Source organism: Oncorhynchus masou, chromosome 31 (assembly GCF_036934945.1).
Source record: "Oncorhynchus masou masou isolate Uvic2021 chromosome 31, UVic_Omas_1.1, whole genome shotgun sequence".
NCBI lineage: Eukaryota > Metazoa > Chordata > Actinopteri > Salmoniformes > Salmonidae > Oncorhynchus > Oncorhynchus masou.
Window position 1 is genome coordinate 1,881,460 of NC_088242.1, and position 19,465 is coordinate 1,900,924.

Sequence of the window (19,465 nt, forward strand, 5' to 3'; positions counted from 1 at the left end):
GTTAACACACACACCAGTAACACACCATCCCCCAACACAGTTAACACACACACCACCCCCAACACGGTTAACACACACACCACCCCAACACAGTTAACACACACACCATCCCCAACACAGTTAACACACACACCAGTAACACACCATCCCCCCAACACAGTTAATACACACATCATCCCCAACACAGTTAACACACACACCACCACCAACACAGTTAACATTACATTTACATTTAAGTCATTTAGCAGACGCTCTTATCCAGAGCTGACCCCCAACACAGTTACAAATTGGTAATTCACCTTCCCCATCACAGTGGAACAGCCACTTTACAATAGTGCATCCCCCAAATCATTAAGGGGGGTGGTGAGAAGGATTACTTATCCTATCCTAGGTATTCCTTGAAGAGGTGGGGTTTCAGGTCCCCCAACACAGTTGATTGACACCACTGTCCTGGCGTCGTGACAGTTTGTTCCACCATTGGGGGGCCAGACACAACAGTTTTGACTGGGCTGACAACCATCCCCTCAGTGGTAGGGACACACACAGGCCATCCCCCCACACAGTGGATGAACGCATGCCCAACACAGGGTGTAGGGCCTGACAGAGCCTGGAGGTAACTGCACCATCCCCACAGCTCCGTTAAAGCACCATGGTCTTGTAGCGGATCCCCAACTGGAAGCCAGTGGAACACACACACCAGGTGACGTGACCAGAACACAGTTAACACCACACCACCCCGTTCTGGATGAGTTGTAGGGTTTAATGGCACAGGCAGGGAGCCCAGCCAACAGCAGTTAAATCCACACGGGAGATGACACCATCCCTGGAGACTTAATAGGGAGTTGCCCCCAGTGAGGTTAGTGGAAGAACAGCATCCCCAGTAAAGATAAGGTCACGTATTGCCTGCCATCCCCCAAGGTGACAGGGTGAGGTCAAACCACCCCCAGGAGAGGAGTTAAAGAAGGAGGCAGAGAAATGAGTTAACACACACACCATCCCCAACACAGTTAACACACAGGACTGTAAGACACCATCCCCCAAACAGCTTATCAAGGCATCATCCCCAACACAGTTAACTCTCAGGAACCTGGAGGGCATAAATGATAAGAATGTTAAGCTTGAAAGGGCTGGTAACTGTGACAGCATGGAATTCAAACCAGGCCCATAGATAGATGGGTAAGGGACAGAGACCAGAATGACCACTTAGAGATGAGGATCCCGGTGCCACCACCCCGCTTACCAGAAGCTCTCGGGGTGTGCGAGAACACGTGGGCGGACGACAGTTAGAGACAGTAGGAGTAGCAGTGTTATCTGTGGTGATCCATGTTTCCGTCAGTGCCAGGAAGTCGAGGGACTGGAGGGAGGCATAGGCTGAGATGAACTCTGCCTTGTTGGCCGCAATCACAGTTCCAGAGGCTATCCCCAACCAGGAACTCCACGTGGGTCCCCAACACAGTTAACACAAACACCAGTAACACGTTTGTATGGTCTGTGCAGAGGAGAAACAGGGATAGATAGACACATAGTTAACAGGGTAAGAAGAGGCACCCCAATGCAAAGTTGGAATGACAACCAGTGGACTACACGTCTCGAATGTTCAGAAAGTTAACACACACACCAGTAAGAATCTTATTGACTAAAATGATTGAAATGATACAGTACTGCTGGAGTAGGCTAGCTGGTAGTAACACATGTTGACACTACACTAATCAAGTCCCCCAACACAGTCCGTCAGTGTAATAGTTTCTACAGTGCTGTTAACACACTACCAGTAACTAGCTAGCAAGGTTGATTAACCGTTACTTTAAAAGAACGACAATAGCTGGCTGGCTAACCTAGAAAATCGCTCTAGGCTACACAATTGTCTTAGATACAAAGACGGCTATGTAGCTAGCTAGCTACGATCAAACAAAACAAACCGTTGTACTGTAATAGTTACTACAGTGCTGGTATTCCCTGGCAACACAGTTAGAAGAACGACAATAGCTGGCCAGCTAACCTAGAAAATCGCTCTAGGCTACACAATTGTCTTAGATACAAAGACGGCTATGTAGCTAGCTAGCTACGATCAAACAAAACAAACCGTTGTACTGTAATAGTTACTACAGTGCTGCTATTCGGGGGCTAGCTGGCTAGCTACGTTAGAAAAACGACAATAGCTGGCCAGTTAACCTAGAAAATCGCTCCCCCCTACACAATTGTCTTAGATACAAAGACGGCTATGTAGCTGGCTAGCTACGATCAAACAAATCAAACCATTGTACTGTAATGAAGTGAAATGAAAATGTGATACTACCTGTGGAGCGACGCGGAATGATGACCGGGTAGTTAACACACACACCATGACCAACACAGTTAACACACACACCAGTAACACACCATCCCCCAACACAGTTAACACACACACCACCCCAACACAGTTAACACACACACCATCCCCCAACACAGTTAATACACACACCACCCCCAACACAGTTAACACACACACCACCCCCAACACAGTTAATACACACATCATCCCCAACACAGTTAACACACACACCACCCCCAACACAGTTAACAGACACACCAGTAACACACCATCCCCCAACACAGTTAACACACACACCATCCCCAACACAGTTAACACACACACCACCCCCAACACAGTTAACACAAACACCAGTAACACACCACCCCCAACACAGTTAACACACACACCATCCCCAACACAGTTAACACACACACCAGTAACACACCATTCCCCAACACAGTTAACGGTTAACACACACACCATCCCCAACACAGTTAACACACACACCAGTAACACACCATCCCCCAACACAGTTAACACACACACCATCCCCCAACACAGTTAACACACACACCATCCCCAACACAGTTAACACACACACCAGTAACACACCATTCCCCAACACAGTTAACACACACACCATCCCCAACACAGTTAACACACATACTACCCCCCAACACAGTTAACACACAGTATTCATATGAACTGCTATGTGGGTGTATTAAAACCTTGACAGAGATGGGTACCACCACGGCGGTCTTCATACAGTGATCAGAGATCCTGGCCACAGCACCTCCGCTACCCTGGGCCACCTGGGGGGACGACTCGGCATCCCCAACACAGGTAGGATACACACTGTCACACACACACACACACACACACACACACACACACACACACACACACACAACACACTGTCACACACACACACACACACACACACACACACACACACACACACACACACACACACAGGTAACACACTGTCACACACACACAGGCAGTGGAGAACTGTGACAATAGGACCTAGGCCTTCAGAGAGAACAAAGATCTTCCAATACATTGTACAAAGGCAACAACAACAAAAAATAAAAACAGAGCGTCACTTAATGTGATATCTTCTGTAGTCGGACCATTGTAGTGGTAGTGAAGGAGGAGCAGCGATTTAATAAGATGACGTTATGAATGAACAGTCTGCAGCACCCGGGCCTCACTAGATTCAGATTAAGCCACTCCGTATTCAACATATTTATTTATTTTTTTTACCTTTATTTAACCAGGTAAGTCAGTTAAGAACAAATTCTTATTTTCAATGACGGCCTAGGAACAGTGGGTTAACTGCCTGTTCAGGGGCAGTTAAATGAATTGGCGAGGGCACTAGAACAGTCTGCAGCACCCAGCCTCACCCTACTAGAATATGAAGTCTAATGTCTGCTGTTTGCTGATGATCTGGTGCTTCTGTCACCAACCAAGGAGGGCCTACAGCAGCACCTAGATATTATGCACATATTCTGTCAGACCTGGGCCCTGACAGTAAATCTCAGTAAGACCAAAATAATGGTGTTCCAAACAAGGTCCAGTCACCAGGACCACAAATACAAATTCCATCTAGACACAGTTGCCCTAGAGCACACCAAAAACTATACATACCTTGGCCTAAACATCAGCGCCACAGGTAACTTCCACAAAACTGTGAACGATCTGAGAGACAAGGCAAGAAGGGCATTCTATGCCATCAAAAGGAACATTAAATTCAACATACCAATTAGGATCTGGCTAAAAATACTTGAATCAGTCATAGAGCCCATTGTCCTTTATGGTTGTGAGGTCTGGGGTCCGCTCACCAACCAAGACTTCACAAAATGAGACAAACACCAAATTGAGACTCTGCATGCAGAATTCTGCAAGAATATAGAGCAGAATAAGGCCGATACCCACTAATGATGTGTGTGTCCTGGAGCTCTGTTCACAAACACAAACACACCCCACAGAGCCCCAGGACAGCAACACAATTAGACCCAACCAAATCATGAGAAAACAAAAAGATAATTACTTGACACATTGGAAAGAATTATTTTAAAACAGAGCAAACTAGAATGCTATTTGGCCCTAAACAGAGAGTACACAGCGGCAGAATACCTGACCCAAAATTAAAGAAAGCTTTGACTATGTACAGACTCAGTGAGCATAGCCTTGCTATTGAGAAAGGCCGCCGTAGGCAGACATAGCTCTCAAGAGAAGACAGGCTATGTGCTCACTGCCCACAAAATGAGGTGGAAACTGAGCTGCACTTCCTAACCTCCTGCCCAATGTATGACCATATTAGAGACACACATTTCCCTCAGATGACACAGATCCCCAAATAATTTGAAAACAAACCCAATTTTAATAAACTCCCATATCTACTGGGTGTAATTCCACAGTGTGCCATCAGAGCAGCAAGATGTGTGATCTGTTGCCACGAGAAAAGGTCAAACACCATTGTAAATACAACCCATATTTATTGGGGTGGCAGCCTAGTGGTTAGAGCGTTGGACTAGTAACCGGAAGGTTGCAAGTTCAAACCCTCGAGCTGACAAGGTACAAATCTGTCGTTCCAAATCTGTCGTTAACCCACTGTTCCTCGGCCAGTTAACCCACTGTTCCTAGGCCAGTTAACCCACTATTCCTAGACCAGTCAACCCACTGTTCCTAGAACAGTCAACCCACTGTTCCTAGACAGAATTTGTTCTGAACTGACTTAACTCCTCCCTCTCCTCCCTCTCCCCTCTCTCTCTCTCTCTCCTTCTCCTCTCTCCCCTCTCTCTCTCTCTCCTTCTCCTCTCTCTCCCCTTCTCTCTCTCCTTCTCCTCCCTCTCTCCAGGTGTGAGTCTGTTGGTTCCAGCTGGTACTATTCCACAGGGGAAGTTCTATGAAATGTACCTCATTATCAACAAGTCTGAGAAAACTACGTAAGTCTACACAAACACACACTGGTCAAAAGTAGTGCACTAGGGACGTTTGGGACGCCACAATTTTAAAGTTGACCTTGATTTTCAGTTCATAACTTCTCGATGACATTTTCGACAGTAGAGTTGATCAGCTTGGAGTCGAAGTGAAACGACTGTCTGCATTCAGAAACAGTTTCAAATCCAATCTATTTGCTGAAGGATGTTTTTTTATTTAACCTTTATTTAATTAGGTTATGGTAAACAGTAATTGGAGAGAGAAAAACAGCACACTGGTATACTCTCTGTGTGGCTTCCAGGTTACCATAAAGCAGTGAGACAGTGTTATTACTATGTGTTGTTAACATGTTATTACTATGTGTTGTTAACATGTTATTACTATGTGTTAACATGTTATTACTGTGTTATTACTATGTGTTATTAACATGTTATTACTATGTGTTGTTAACATGTTATTACTGTGTTATTACTATGTGTTATTAACGTGTTATTACTATGTGTTATTAACATGTTATTACTATGTGTTATTAACATGTTATTACTATGTGTTGTTAACATGTTATTACTATGTGTTATTACTATGTGTTGTTAACATGTTATTACTATGTGTTATTACTATGTGTTGTTAACATGTTATTACTGTGTTATTACTATGTGTTATTAACATGTTATTACTATGTGTTGTTAACATGTTATTACTGTGTTATTACTATGTGTTATTAACGTGTTATTACTATGTGTTATTAACATGTTATTACTATGTGTTATTAACATGTTATTACTATGTGTTATTACTATGTGTTGTTAACATGGTATTACTATGTGTTGTTAACATGTTATTACTATGTGTTATTACTATGTGTTGTTAACATGTTATTACTGTGTTATTACTATGTGTTATTAACATGTTATTACTATGTGTTATTAACATGTTATTATTATGTGTTATTACTATGTGTTGTTAACATGGTATTACTATGTGTTGTTAACATGTTATTACTATGTGTTATTACTATGTGTTGTTAACATGTTATTACTATGTGTTATTACTATGTATTGTTAACATGTTATTACTATGTGTTATTACTATGTGTTGTTAACATGGTATTACTATGTGTTGTTAACATGTTATTACTATGTGTTGTTAACATTTTATTACTATGTGTTGTTAACATGTTATTACTATGTTGTTAACATGTTATTACTATGTGTTAACATGTTATTACTATGTTGTTAACATGTTATTACTATGTGTTGTTACTATGTATTATTACTATGTGTTGTTACTATGTATTATTGCTATGTGTTAACATGTTATTACTATGTGTTGTTAACATGTTATTACTATGTGTTATTACTATGTGTTGTTAACATGTTATTACTATGTGTTATTACTATGTGTTGTTAACATGGTATTACTATGTGTTGTTAACATGTTATTACTATGTGTTATTACTATGTGTTGTTAACATGGTATTACTATGTGTTGTTAACATGTTATTACTATGTGTTATTACTATGTGTTGTTAACATGGTATTACTATGTGTTGTTAACATGTTATTACTATGTGTTATTACTATGTGTTGTTAACATGTTATTACTATGTGTTATTACTATGTGTTGTTAACATGGTATTACTATGTGTTGTTAACATGTTATTACTATGTGTTATTACTATGTGTTGTTAACATGTTATTACTATGTGTTATTACTATGTGTTGTTAACATGTTATTACTATGTGTTGTTAACATGTTATTACTATGTGATGTTAACATGGTATTACTATGTGTTGTTAACATGTTATTACTATGTGTTATTAACATGTTATTACTATGTGTTATTACTATGTGTTATTAACATGTTATTACTATGTGTTATTAACATGTGTTATTATTATTACTATATATTATTCTAGGTTACCTTCGGAGGGCAGTCAGACAGTGCTGAGCCCGGTGGTGAGCTGTGGTCCATCAGGCATGCTGCTGAGTCGACCTGTGGTCCTCACTCTGCCACACTGTGCCCAGCTAGATACCCCAACACCAGACTGGACCCTCACCCTCAAGACACAGACTCACCAAGGGGCATGGGAGGTGAGACATGAAACCTAGTTATACACAAACATCGTTGGGTGAAACATGTTAAGAGGGATAGAAGGAGGGGGTCAGGGGAGAAAGAGAGGAGGGAGGAAAGGGGAGACAGAGAGGAGGGAGGAAAGGGGAGACAGAGAGGAGGGAGGAAAGGGGAGACAGAGAGGAGGGAGGAAAGGGGAGACAGAGAGGAGGGGGAGGAAGGAGGAGGGAGGAAGAGGAGAGGGAAAGGGGAGACAGAGAGGAGGGAGGAAAGGGGAGACAGAGAGGAGGGAGGAAAGGGGAGACAGAGAGGAGGGAGAGAAAGGGGAGACAGAGAGAGGAGGGAGGAAAGGGGAGACAGAGAGGAGGGAGGAAGGGGGAGACAGAGAGGAGGGAGGAAAGGGAGACAGAGGGAAAGGGGAGACAGAGAGGAGAGGAGGAGGAAAGGGGAGACAGAGAGGAGGAGGAAAGGGGAGACAGAGAGGAGGGAGGAAAGGGGGAGACAGAGAGGAGGGGGAGGGAGGAAAGGAGACAGAGGAGAGAAAGGGAGACAGAGGAGAAAAGGGGAGACAGAGAGGAGGGAGAAAGGGGAGACAGAGAGGAGAGGAAAGGGGAGACAGAGAGGAGGAAATGGGAGACAGAGAGGAGAGAGAGGAGGACAGAGGAGGAAGGAAATGGGAGAGAGGAGGGAGGAAAGGGGAAACAGAGAGGGAAAGGGGAGGAGGAGGGAGGGGGAGAGAGGAGGAAAGGGAGGAGAGGAGGGAGGAAGGGAGACAGAGAGGAGGAGAAAGGGGACAGGAGGAGAGGAAAGGGGAGACAGAGAGGAGAGGAAAGAGACAGAAGGAGGGGGGAGACAGAGAGGAGGGAGGAAAGAAAGAGGGAGACAGAGAGGAGGGAGGAAAGGGGAGACAGAGGAGGGAGGAAAGAGACAGAGAGGAGGGGAAAGACAGAGAGGAGGGAGGAAAGGGGAGACAGAGAGGAGGGAGGAAAGGGGAGACAGAGAGGAGGGAGGAAAGGGGAGACAGAGAGGAGGGAGGAAAGGGAGACAGAGAGGAGGGAGGAAAGGGGAGACAGAGAGGAGGGAGGAAAGGGGAGACAGAGAGGAGGGAGGAAAGGGGAGACAGAGAGGAGGGAGGAAAGGGAGAGAGAGAGGAGGGAGGAAAGGGGAGACAGAGAGGAGGGAGGAAAGGGGAGGAGGGAGGAAAGGGGAGACAGAGAGGAGGGAGGAAAGGGGAGACAGAGAGGAGAGGAAAGGGGAGACAGAGGGAGAGGAAAGGGGGGACAGAGAGGAGGGGAAAGGGGAGACAGAGGGAGGGAGGAAAGGGGGAGGAGAGAGGAGGGGAGGAAGGGGAGACAGAGAGGAGGGAGGAAAGGGGAGACAGAGAGGAGGGAGGAAAGGGGAGACAGAGAAGAGTGAGGAAAGAGAGGGAGGGTAAATAGACTAGAGGTGACAGAGATGAAAGAAAATATGGAGGTCACAGAATCAGTATTATGGAAAAATATTGAGATTTACGATGAGAAGTTGGAACATAATCTAGACCTGTTCCCCTGGCCTCCTCCTCTGCTGTCTCTACCAGGCGGGATGCGTTTGTGTGTCCTATACTATTCTAACCTGTCACTACCTCTATTCTGCCACTAGGAGGTGCTGACGGTGGGGAAGGAGAGTCTATCGTCCCCCTGCTACCTCCAGCTAGAGGAGTCGAACTGCCACGTGGTGATGGAGCAGTTGGGGACTTACGGTCTAGTGGGCCAGTCCTGCCCTCCCCAGCCCGCCTGTAAGAGGCTACAGCTGGCCCTGTTCGCCCCCAGAGCCCCCTGTCTCTCCCTGGACTACATCCTGAGGATTTACTGCACGCAGGACACGCCACACGCCCAGAGGGTAGGGAGGGGAGGGACACGCCCTGAGGGTAGGGAGGGGAGGGACACGCCCTGAGGGTAGGGAGGGAGGGAGGGACACGCCCTGACGCGCCCCTGAGGGTAGGGAGGGGGGAGGGACACGCCACACACCCTGAGGGGAGGGAGGGACACGCCACACGCCCTGAGGGTAGGGAGGGGAGGGACACGCCACACGCCCTGAGGGTAGGGAGGGGAGGGACAAGCCCTCAGGGTAGGGAGGGGAGGGACACACTACACGCCCTGAGGGGAAGGAGGGAGGGGAGGGACACGCCACACGTCCTGAGGGGAGGGAGGGGAGGGACACGCCACACGCCCTGAGGGGAGGGAGGGGAGGGACAGTCTGATGGCTATTTAGCAGTCTGATGGCTATTTAACAGTCTGGTGGCTATTTAACAGTCTGGTGGTTATTTAACAGTCTGGTGGCTATTTAACAGTCTGGTGGCTATTTAACAGTCTGGTGGCTATTTAACAGTCTGGTGGCTATTTAACAGTCTGGTGGCTATTTAACAGTCTGGTGGCTATATAGCAGTCTGATGGCTATTTATCAGTCTGGTGGCTTCGGGGTAGAAGCTGTCTTGGAGCTTGTTGATCCAAAAGCCGCTGCTCCAGTAACGTTTGCCGGACACCGCCTGATATAGAGTTCCGAGATGGCGGAGAGCTCGTCCCCAGTGATGATGTACTGGGCCGTCCGCATCACCCTCTGTGGCACTTTATGGTCGAGGTCGGAGCATTTTCCATACCAGGCGGTGATGCAGCCAATCAAGATGCACTCGATGGTGCAGCTGAATAACTTTACTAGGATCTGAGGACCCGTGCCAAATCTTTCCACCTTCCTGAGGGGGAAGAGGCGTTGCCATGCCCTCTTCACAACTGTCCAGGTGTGTGTGGACCATGTTAAGTCCTTAGTGATGTGGATGATGGCGTGCTCTCCCCTCTTTGTCTTGAAGTCCACAATCAGTTCCTTGGTCTTACTGACGTTGAGGGAGAGGTTGTTGTCCTGGCACCACACTGCCAAGTCTCTGACCTCTGTAGGCTGTGTCATCGCTGTCGGGGGATCAGGCCTACCATCATCGTGTCAACAGCAAACTCGATGATGGTGTCGGAGTCGTGCGTGGCCACGCAGTCATGGGTGAACAGGGAGTACAGGAGGGGACAAAGCATGCACTCCTGAGGGGCCCCCGTTTTGAGGGTCAGCATGGCGAAGGTGTTGTTACCTACTCCCACCACCTGGGGCCGGCCCGACAGGAAGTCCAGTTGCAGAGGGAGGTGTTCAGTCCCGGGGACCATGGTGTTGAACGCTGAGCTGTAGTATATCAACAGCGTTCTCACATAGTTATTTCCTCTGTTGTCCAGGTGGGAGAGGGCCGTTTGAAGTCATGACCAGCCTTTCAAAGCACTTCATAATTACAGATTTGAGTGCTTCAGGGCGTTAGTAATTTAATAATGATAATACATGGGACTTAAAATAGGGCTTTTCAAGGTCCCAAAGTCACTTTATTGTAGAAATGAAAACAAGTCAAAACAAAACATCAGACTAAACAAAAACATAAATTAAGAGAGAGGTGAGACATAAATAAGAGAAAGAACATGATGTATCAGTGTATGAGGAGGAGGGGTTTGGATACAACCCCAGTTTATGATCAGGGGCGGGAATTGGAGTTATGATACCTTGGTGCAGGTTACCTCGGAGTTCTTGTGAACAGGGACAATGTTGGTTTTGAAACATGGATGACCGATATGGATATGGAGAGATTGAGAATGTCAGTGAAGACACGTGCCAGCTGGTCTTGCGCATGCTCTGAGAACGTGCCCTGATATTCCGGGCCTTGTGAATGTTGTTGAAAAGTTTTACTCACATCGGCCACGGAGAGCAAGATCACACAGTCATCTGGAACAACAGGGGCTTTCATGCAGGACTCTGTGTTGTTTTTCCACATCCGATGAGCGTCCGGAGCCAGTGTCGGAGGATTTCGTCTTCCTCCTTTTCTCGCCGGAGGTCTTGTACATGTCCATGTCCTGTTCTATGCAAGCGGTAACTATAGCCTTTAGCGCAGCGTGGATATTGTCTGTAATCTACTGTTTTTATTTTGGATACGTTCGTATAGTCACTTTGGGGATGATGTCGTTTATGTACTTATTGATGAAGCCCGTGACTGATGTGGTGTCAATGCTATCGGATGGATCCCAGAACATATCCCAGTCTTTATTTGTTTTATTTTATTTTTATTTCACCTTTATTTAACCAGGTAGGCTAGTTGAGAACAAGTTCTCATTTGCAACTGCGACCTGGCCAAGATAAAGCATAGCAGTGTGAACAGACAACACAGAGTTACACATGGAGTAAACAATTAACAAGTCAATAACACAGTAGAAAAAAAGGTCTATACAGTCTATACAAAACAGTAGCCTTGTTTCTGATTCATTGGAACCACTTTCATATTAAGCGCGTCGACTTCCTGTTTGAGCTTTTGTTTGTAAGCAGAAAGCAGGAAGATCGAGGCATGGTGTGATTTGCCAAAGGGAGGATGAGGGAGGGCCTTGTATGTGTTTCTATGGGTAGATTGAAAGTGGACCGGAGTTTTAGCTCCTCCTAGTGGTGCAGCAGACGGATATTTGTAGAAGTAAGGACCGTTTTAAGTCTCCCCACTCGTCCCTGCTGGTCATCTCTGAACATTTGAACATCTTGGCCATGTTCTGTTATAATCTCCACCCGGCACAGCCAGAAGAGGACTGGCCACCCCTCAAAGCCTGGTTCCTCTCTAGGTTTGTTCTGGCCTTTCTAGGGAGTTTTTCCTAGCCACCGTGCTTCTACACCTGCATTGCTTGATGTTTGGGGTTTTAGGCTGGGTTTCTGTACAGCACTTTGTGACATCAGCTGATGTAAGAAGGGCTTTATCAATACATTTGATTGATTGATTGATTAATGTCTCCATGCCTCTGGGTGAATGTTTGTTTATGGCCCCATGCAGTTTGAGTGCCAAGGTGGTGTTGGCTTTGCGGAGCGATGTACACAGCCATGATAATTATGGATTGAATTCAATTCTTCTTGTTACCATGAGGTATTCTATATCAAGAGGCACAACTCCCCCTTTTGCTGCCGTTGTCCTGTTCTGTCTGTCTTGTTGGCTGGCTAGCTATCTATCCACATTCTATCTTCAGTATTAGTCTCTCTCTCTCTCTCTGTAGGAGGTGTTGGAATTGGAGAGGAGTCTAGGAGGGGTGTTGATGGAGGACCCTAAACCCCTGCTGTTTAAAGACAGTTACCACAACCTGCGTCTGTCCATCCATGACATCCCTCACTCACACTGGAGGAGCAAACTACTGGCCAAGTACCAGGTCAGACACACACACAAACTCTCTCTCACACACACACACACACACACACACACACACACACACACACGCTCTCACACACACACAGTAATCTAATCTAATACAATGTCTTCCCCCAGGAGATTCCATTCTACCACATCTGGAGTGGCAGTCAGAGACTCCTCCACTGTACCTTCAGCCTAGAGAGAGGCAGCCTGGCCGTGTCTCAGCTCTCCTGTAAGATCTGTGTCAGACAGGTGGAAGGAGAGGGACAGATCTTCCAGCTGCACACTGACATACAGGAGGTAACAGGGGGGAAGGGTTTCACTGTAACACACAGACATACAGGAGGTAACAGGGGGAAGGGTTTAACTGTTACACAGAGACACACAGGAGGTAACGGGGGGAAGGTTTTAACCGTTACACAGAGACACACAGGAGGTAACAGGGGGAAGGGTTTCACTGTAACTGTAACACAGAGACACACAGAGACACACAGGAGGTAACGGGGGAAGGTTTTACAGGACACACAGGAGGTAACAGGGGGAAGTAACAGGGGTAACAGGGGGAAGGGTTTAACTGTTACACAGAGACACACAGGATGTAACATGGGGAAGGGTTTCACTGTAGCACACAGACATACAGGAGGTAACAGGGGGAAGGGTTTACCCGTTACACAGAGACACACAGGAGGTAACAGGGGGGAAGGGTTTAACCGTTACACAGAGACACACAGGAAGTAACAGGGGGAAGGGTTTAACTGTTACACAGAGACACACAGGATGTAACATGGGGAAGGGTTTCACTGTAACACACAGACATACAGGAGGTAACAGGGGGAAGGGTTTACCCGTGACACAGAGACACACAGGAGGTAATGGGGGGAAGGGTTTAACTGTTACACAGAGACACACAGGAGGTACCAGGGGGAAGGGTTTAACCGTTACACAGAGACACACAGGAGGAAGGGTTTAACTGTTACACAGAGACACACAGGAAGTAACAGGGGGAAGGGTTTAACCGTTACACAGAGACACACAGGAGGTACCAGGGGGAAGGGTTTAACTGTTACACAGAGACACACAGGAGGTAACAGGGGGAAGGGTTTAACTGTTACACAGAGACACACAGGACATTACACAGAGACACACAGGAGGTAACAGGGGGAAGGGTTTAACTGTTACACAGAGACACACAGGATGTAACATGGGGAAGGGGGGAAGGGTTTAACTGTAACACACAGACATACAGGAGGTAACAGGGGGAAGGGTTTAACCGTTACACAGAGACACACAGGAAGTAACAGGGGGAAGGGTTTAACTGTTACACAGAGACACACAGGATGTAACATGGGGAAGGGTTTAACTGTTACACAGAGACACACAGGAGGAAGGGTTTAACCGTTACACAGAGACACACAGGAAGTAACAGGGGGAAGGGTTTAACTGTTACACAGAGACACACAGGAGGAAGGGTTTAACCGTTACACAGAGACACACAGGAGGTAACAGGGGGAAGGGTTTAACTGTTACACAGAGACACACAGGAGGTAACAGGGGGAAGGGTTTAACTGTTACACAGAGACACACAGGAGGTAACAGGGGGAAGGGTTTAACTGTTACACAGAGACACACAGGAGGTAACAGGGGGAAGGGTTTAACCGTTACACAGAGACACACAGGAGGTAACAGGGGGAAGGGTTTAACTGTTACACAGAGACACACAGGAGGTAACAGGGGGAAGTGTTTAACTGTTACACAGAGACACACAGGAGGTACCAGGGGGAAGGGTTTAACTGTTACACAGAGACACACAGGAGGTAACAGGGGGAAGGGTTTAACCGTTACACAGAGACACACAGGAGGTAACAGGGGGAAGGGTTTAACCGTTACACAGAGACACACAGGAGGTAACAGGGGGAAGGGTTTAACTGTTACACAGATACACATAGGAGGTACCAGGGGGAAGGGTTTAACCGTTACACAGAGACACACAGGAAGTACCTGTTGCATTCAGACTGCACCATTCTAGAGTGGGAGGACACTGACCTTAGCCCAGGACTTCGCCTTGGGGACTTTCAGGAACTAGTCAGTCACTGACTTCCTGCTGTCACTTCTTTTGAATATTGTAGTGGTTTCAGTTAGCCTGGGGTTAACAGAAGCTAGCCTTGGGCTAGTATTAACCCAGGGTTGAGGATAGCTCAGGGCTTTGTACATGTCAAAGCCCTGAGTCAGCTTTGTCCCGGATCCTAACTGCTATTTCTCTCCATCCACCCATCCTGACTCTACCTCCAGACCCTCCCGCCCTGCTCCCCTATCCCCTCCGGGGGCACCTGCCTGCCCTCCTCCCAGGTGGGGCCATATGCCTTCCGTCTGCCCAGCACCATACGACAGAAGATCTGTGCCAGTCTGGATGCCCCCAGCGCCCGCGGCTGTGACTGGAGACTGCTGGCTCACAGCCTGGACTTCGACAGGTGAGAGAGAAAATGTGTGTTTATAATTATCTGTGTTAAGTAGATCAGAAATGTTATACTTGCCTGTTTGTTATTCTGTCCATATGTGCTGTTGTTAACTCTCTCTCTCTCTCTCTCTCTCTCTCTCTCTCTCTCTCTCTGTCTCCCTCTCTCCCTCCCTCTCTGTCTCTCTCTCTCTCTCTCTCTCTCCCTCTCTCTCTGTCTCTCTCTCTCTTTCTCTCTCTCTCTGTCTCTCTCTGTCTCTCTCTGTCTCCCTCCCTCTCTCTCTGTCTCTCTCTCTCTTTCTCTCTCTCTCTGTCTCTCTCTCTCTCTGTCTCCCTCCCTCTCTCTCTCTCCCTCCCTCTCCTCTCTCTCTCTCTCTCTCTCTCTCTCTCTCTCTCACTCCCTCTCTCTATCTGTCTCTCTCTCTCACTCTCTCTATCTCTCTCTCTCTCTCTGTCTCTCTCTCTCTGTCTCTCTCTCTCTCTCTCCCCCTTCTTCTCTGTCTCTCTCCTCCCCTCCCTCCCTCTCCACCCCATCTCTCTCTCTGTCTCTCTCTCTCTCTCCTCCCCTCCCTCCCTCTCCCCCCCATCTCTCTCTCTCTCATCCTCCTCCCTTAATCCCTCAGGTATCTGAACTACTTTGCAACAAAGCCCAGCCCCACAGCTGTTCTGTTGGACCTATGGGAGGCCTGTCACCAAGGTGATGCGGACCTGGTGTCCCTGGCGACAGCTCTCGAGGAGATGGGCAAAAGTGAGGTGATGGTTGTCATGACGACAGACGGGGACTGCTGATTAGTCAAGGGAGGGGGGGAGGGAGAGAAAAAAATAAGTAGGGAAAGAATCTAGAAAGGAAATTAAACCAATACTTGCCTATGGATATGCACAAGGACACATGCCCAGTACACAGCTTGTGGACAGATCTATCACTCACAGACTACTAGGATGAATGATCTCACCTCTGTCCCATGGCCCATCTCCACTCAGTGTCCCCCTTCATCAGCCTCCCTATGCCCAGCACACACACCCCATCCTGGGCTAGCTCTGCTACCCGCTGCCCAGGCTCACCTTGAGGCCTACCTCCCTCTGCTGAAGGTGTAAAGTATGAGGTGTTTATTTGTACATAACCCCACACTGCTTGGAGACAATCACACACACACACACACACACACACACACACACACACACACACACACACACACACACACACACACACACACACACACACACACACACACAGTGAGCGGCAGGCAGTGCGGATCTGTCTGTCTCAAACCCCTCAGGCTTCGGATACGCGGACAGATCACAGACACATCTACAGTCAGAGTCACAGACACATCTACAGCCAGACCACAGACACATCTACAGTCAGACCACAGACACATCTACAGTCAGACCACAGGCACATCTACAGCCAGACCACAGACACATCTACAGTCAGACCACAGACACATCTACAGCCAGACCACAGACACATCTACAGCCAGACCACAGACACATCTACAGTCAGACCACAGACACATCTACAGCCAGACCACAGACACATCTACAGCCAGACCACAGACACATCTACAGCCAGACCACAGACACATCTACAGTCAGACCACAGACACATCTACAGCCAGACCACAGACACATCTACAGCCAGACCACAGACACATCTACAGCCAGTCACAGACACATCTACAGTCAGAGTCACAGACACATCTACAGCCAGAGTCACAGACACATCTACAGCCAGACCACAGACACATCTACAGCCAGAGTCACAGACACATCTACAGTCAGAGTCACAGACACATCTACAGTCAGAGTCACAGACACATCTACAGTCAGAGTCACAGACACATCTACAATCAGAGTCACAGACACATCTACAATCAGAGTCACAGACACATCTACAGCCAGACCACAGAAACATCTACAGCCAGATCACAGAAACATCTACAGCCAGACCACAGACACATCTACAGCCAGATCACAGCCAGAGTCACAGACACACCTACAGCCAGATCACAGACACATCTACAGCCAGATCACAGCCACACCTACAGCCAGATCACAGCCAGAGTCACAGACACACCTACAGCCAGGATGGAGAGAGAGGAGAGAGAGAGAGAGAGAGAGAGAGAGAGAGAGAGAGAGAGAGAGAGAGAGAGACTATAATAGGGAATCCAAATGATATGCCAAAAATCAATCCGTCTAGACTGACAACGCACCCACACATTAGCATGCACTAGTTCTGCGTCCCCTTTTCCTATGGGCTTCTGGTCAGAGCTAGTGCACTATATAGAGAATAGGGTTTTATTTGGATTGTCTCTCCTCCTTCATTTCCTTTCATCCATCTCTCTCTCCATCTCTCTCTCCATCTCACTCTCTGTCCCTCTCTGTCCCTCTCTCTGTCCCTCTCTGTCCCTCTCTGTCCCTGTCTCTCTCTCTGTCTCTCTCTCCATCTCCATCTCACTCTCTGTCCCTGTCTCTCTCTCTGTCTCTCTCTCCATCTCCATCTCTCTCTCTGTCTCTCTCTCTCTCTCTGCCTCTCTCTCTCTGCCTCTCTCTGTCTCTCTCTGTCCCTGTCTCTCTCTCTGTCTCTCTCTCTGCCTCTCTCTCTCTCTCTCTCTCTCTCTCTGTCCCTCTCTCTGCCTCTCTCTCTCTCTCTCTCTCTGTCCCTCTCTGTCCCTGTCTCTCTCTCTGTCTCTCTCTCTCTCTCTCTCTCTCTCTCTCTCTGTCTCTCTCTGTCTCTCTCTCTCTCTCTCTCTCTCTCTCTCTCTCTCTCTCTCTTCTCTCTCTCTCTCCTCTCTCTCTCTCTCTCTCTCTCTCTCTCTCAGTATATTAACAGCTGGACAGGTTTGTGGTCAACCCGGTTATGTTTCCAATAGGGAACCCTATGTGGGTTCCATGTGGATCCTTCTTTTTTTTGTCATTCGTTGATGTCATTACCGTTATACGATGTCATCGCTGTTATGATGTCATGATCATTGGGTTGTTTTCTCACTTGTGTTTTAGGATGATTACTGAGCTGTTTCTGCTGCTATACTGTACAATGGTAACACAGTGGAGAGGTACAATGCAGTGATATTGGTTATTGAGTTCCCTTTGGTTTTATTCTAGTAAAAAGCCACAGTACAATACACTGGGGGCACAAAGGAGGAACCATCCATTGTGGACAACAAAACAATGTTTGCCTATATGATTGGTGATTTTCAATACTGTGTCTGTCCTCTTCTCAAAGTGGTTGAAACTAATCTGTAAAACAACAAACATTTTGATTTGCTGTGTTGACATTCTACTTTGCTGTGTTGACATTCTACTTTGCTGTTTTGACAATCTACTTTGCTGTGTTGGCATTCTACTTTGCTGTGTTGACATTCTACTTTGCTGTGTTGACATTCTACTTTGCTGTGTTGGCATTCTACTTTGCTGTGTTGACATTCTACTTTGCTGTGTTGACATTCTACTTTGCTGTGTTGACATTCTACTTTGCTGTGTTGGCATTCTACTTTGCTGTGTTGACATTCTACTTTGCTGTGTTGACATTCTACTTTGCTGTGTTGACATTCTACTTTGCTGTGTTGACATTCTACTTTGCTGTGTTGACATTCTACTTTGCTGTGTTGACATTCTACTTTGCTGTGTTGACATTCTACTTTGCTGTGATTGAGCAGAAGGGAGGGAGGCCTGTCTGTACTGGTATTGATGGGAGAAGGATTTTGCATATTTGCAGGTTAATGTGGCCTTGTATTGAACCACTGGCAGCAGTGGAGCAGAAACTTGACCTTCAACTTTTTATGCTGTTTCCCTTTACTTGTTTCTGCCTTTCCATCTCTACCTGTCTGTTTGTTGACCTCTTTTAGTCATTCTCTTTCACTCTTTACTTGTTTCTGCCTTTCCATCTCTACCTGTCTGTTTGTTGACCTCTTTTAGTCATTCTCTTTCACTCTTTACTTGTTTCTGCCTTTCCATCTCTACCTGTCTGTTTGTTGACCTCTTTTAGTCATTCTCTTTCACTCTTTACTTGTTTCTGCCTTTCCATCTCTACCTGTCTGTTTGTTGACCTCTTTTAGTCATTCTCTTTCACTCTTTGATTTCTATCTGTCTCTCTCTCTGTTTCTCTGTCGAACCTTCCTCTTTGTTCTTCTTCTTCTCTTTGTTCTTCTTCTTCTCTTTGTTCTTCTCCTTCTCTTTCTTTGTCTTCTCTTTGTTCTTCTTCTTCTCTTTGTTCTTCTTCTTCTCTTTGTTCTTCTCCTTCTCTTTGTTCTTCTCCTTCTCTTTCTTTGTCTTCTCTTTGTTCTTCTTCTTCTCTTTGTTCTTCTTCTTCTCTTTGTTCTTCTCCTTCTCTTTCTTTGTCTTCTCTTTGTTCTTCTTCTTCTCTTTGTTCTTCTTCTTCTCTTTGTTCTTCTTCTTCTCTTTGTTCTTCTCCTTCTCTTTCTTTGTCTTCTCTTTGTTCTTCTTCTTCTCTTTGTTCTTCTTCTTCTCTTTGTTCTTCTTCTTCTG

General features: G+C 46.7%; 1 protein-coding gene across 1 annotated transcript in view; it reads left to right on the forward strand.

Annotated features, from left to right (window-relative positions):
- LOC135524871 (netrin receptor UNC5B-b-like) overlaps positions 1-15,766 on the forward strand; it is a 98,749-nt gene extending 82,983 nt beyond the window's left edge. Inside the window, exons 10-17 of the mRNA XM_064952726.1 lie at positions 3,030-3,136; positions 5,157-5,244; positions 7,159-7,333; positions 8,952-9,191; positions 12,395-12,544; positions 12,661-12,825; positions 14,815-14,993; positions 15,601-15,766. Coding sequence (XP_064808798.1) covers positions 3,030-3,136; positions 5,157-5,244; positions 7,159-7,333; positions 8,952-9,191; positions 12,395-12,544; positions 12,661-12,825; positions 14,815-14,993; positions 15,601-15,766 — 1,270 coding nt within the window. The remainder of the gene's footprint in view (positions 1-3,029; positions 3,137-5,156; positions 5,245-7,158; positions 7,334-8,951; positions 9,192-12,394; positions 12,545-12,660; positions 12,826-14,814; positions 14,994-15,600) is intronic.
- The last annotated feature ends 3,699 nt before the right edge of the window (positions 15,767-19,465 follow it).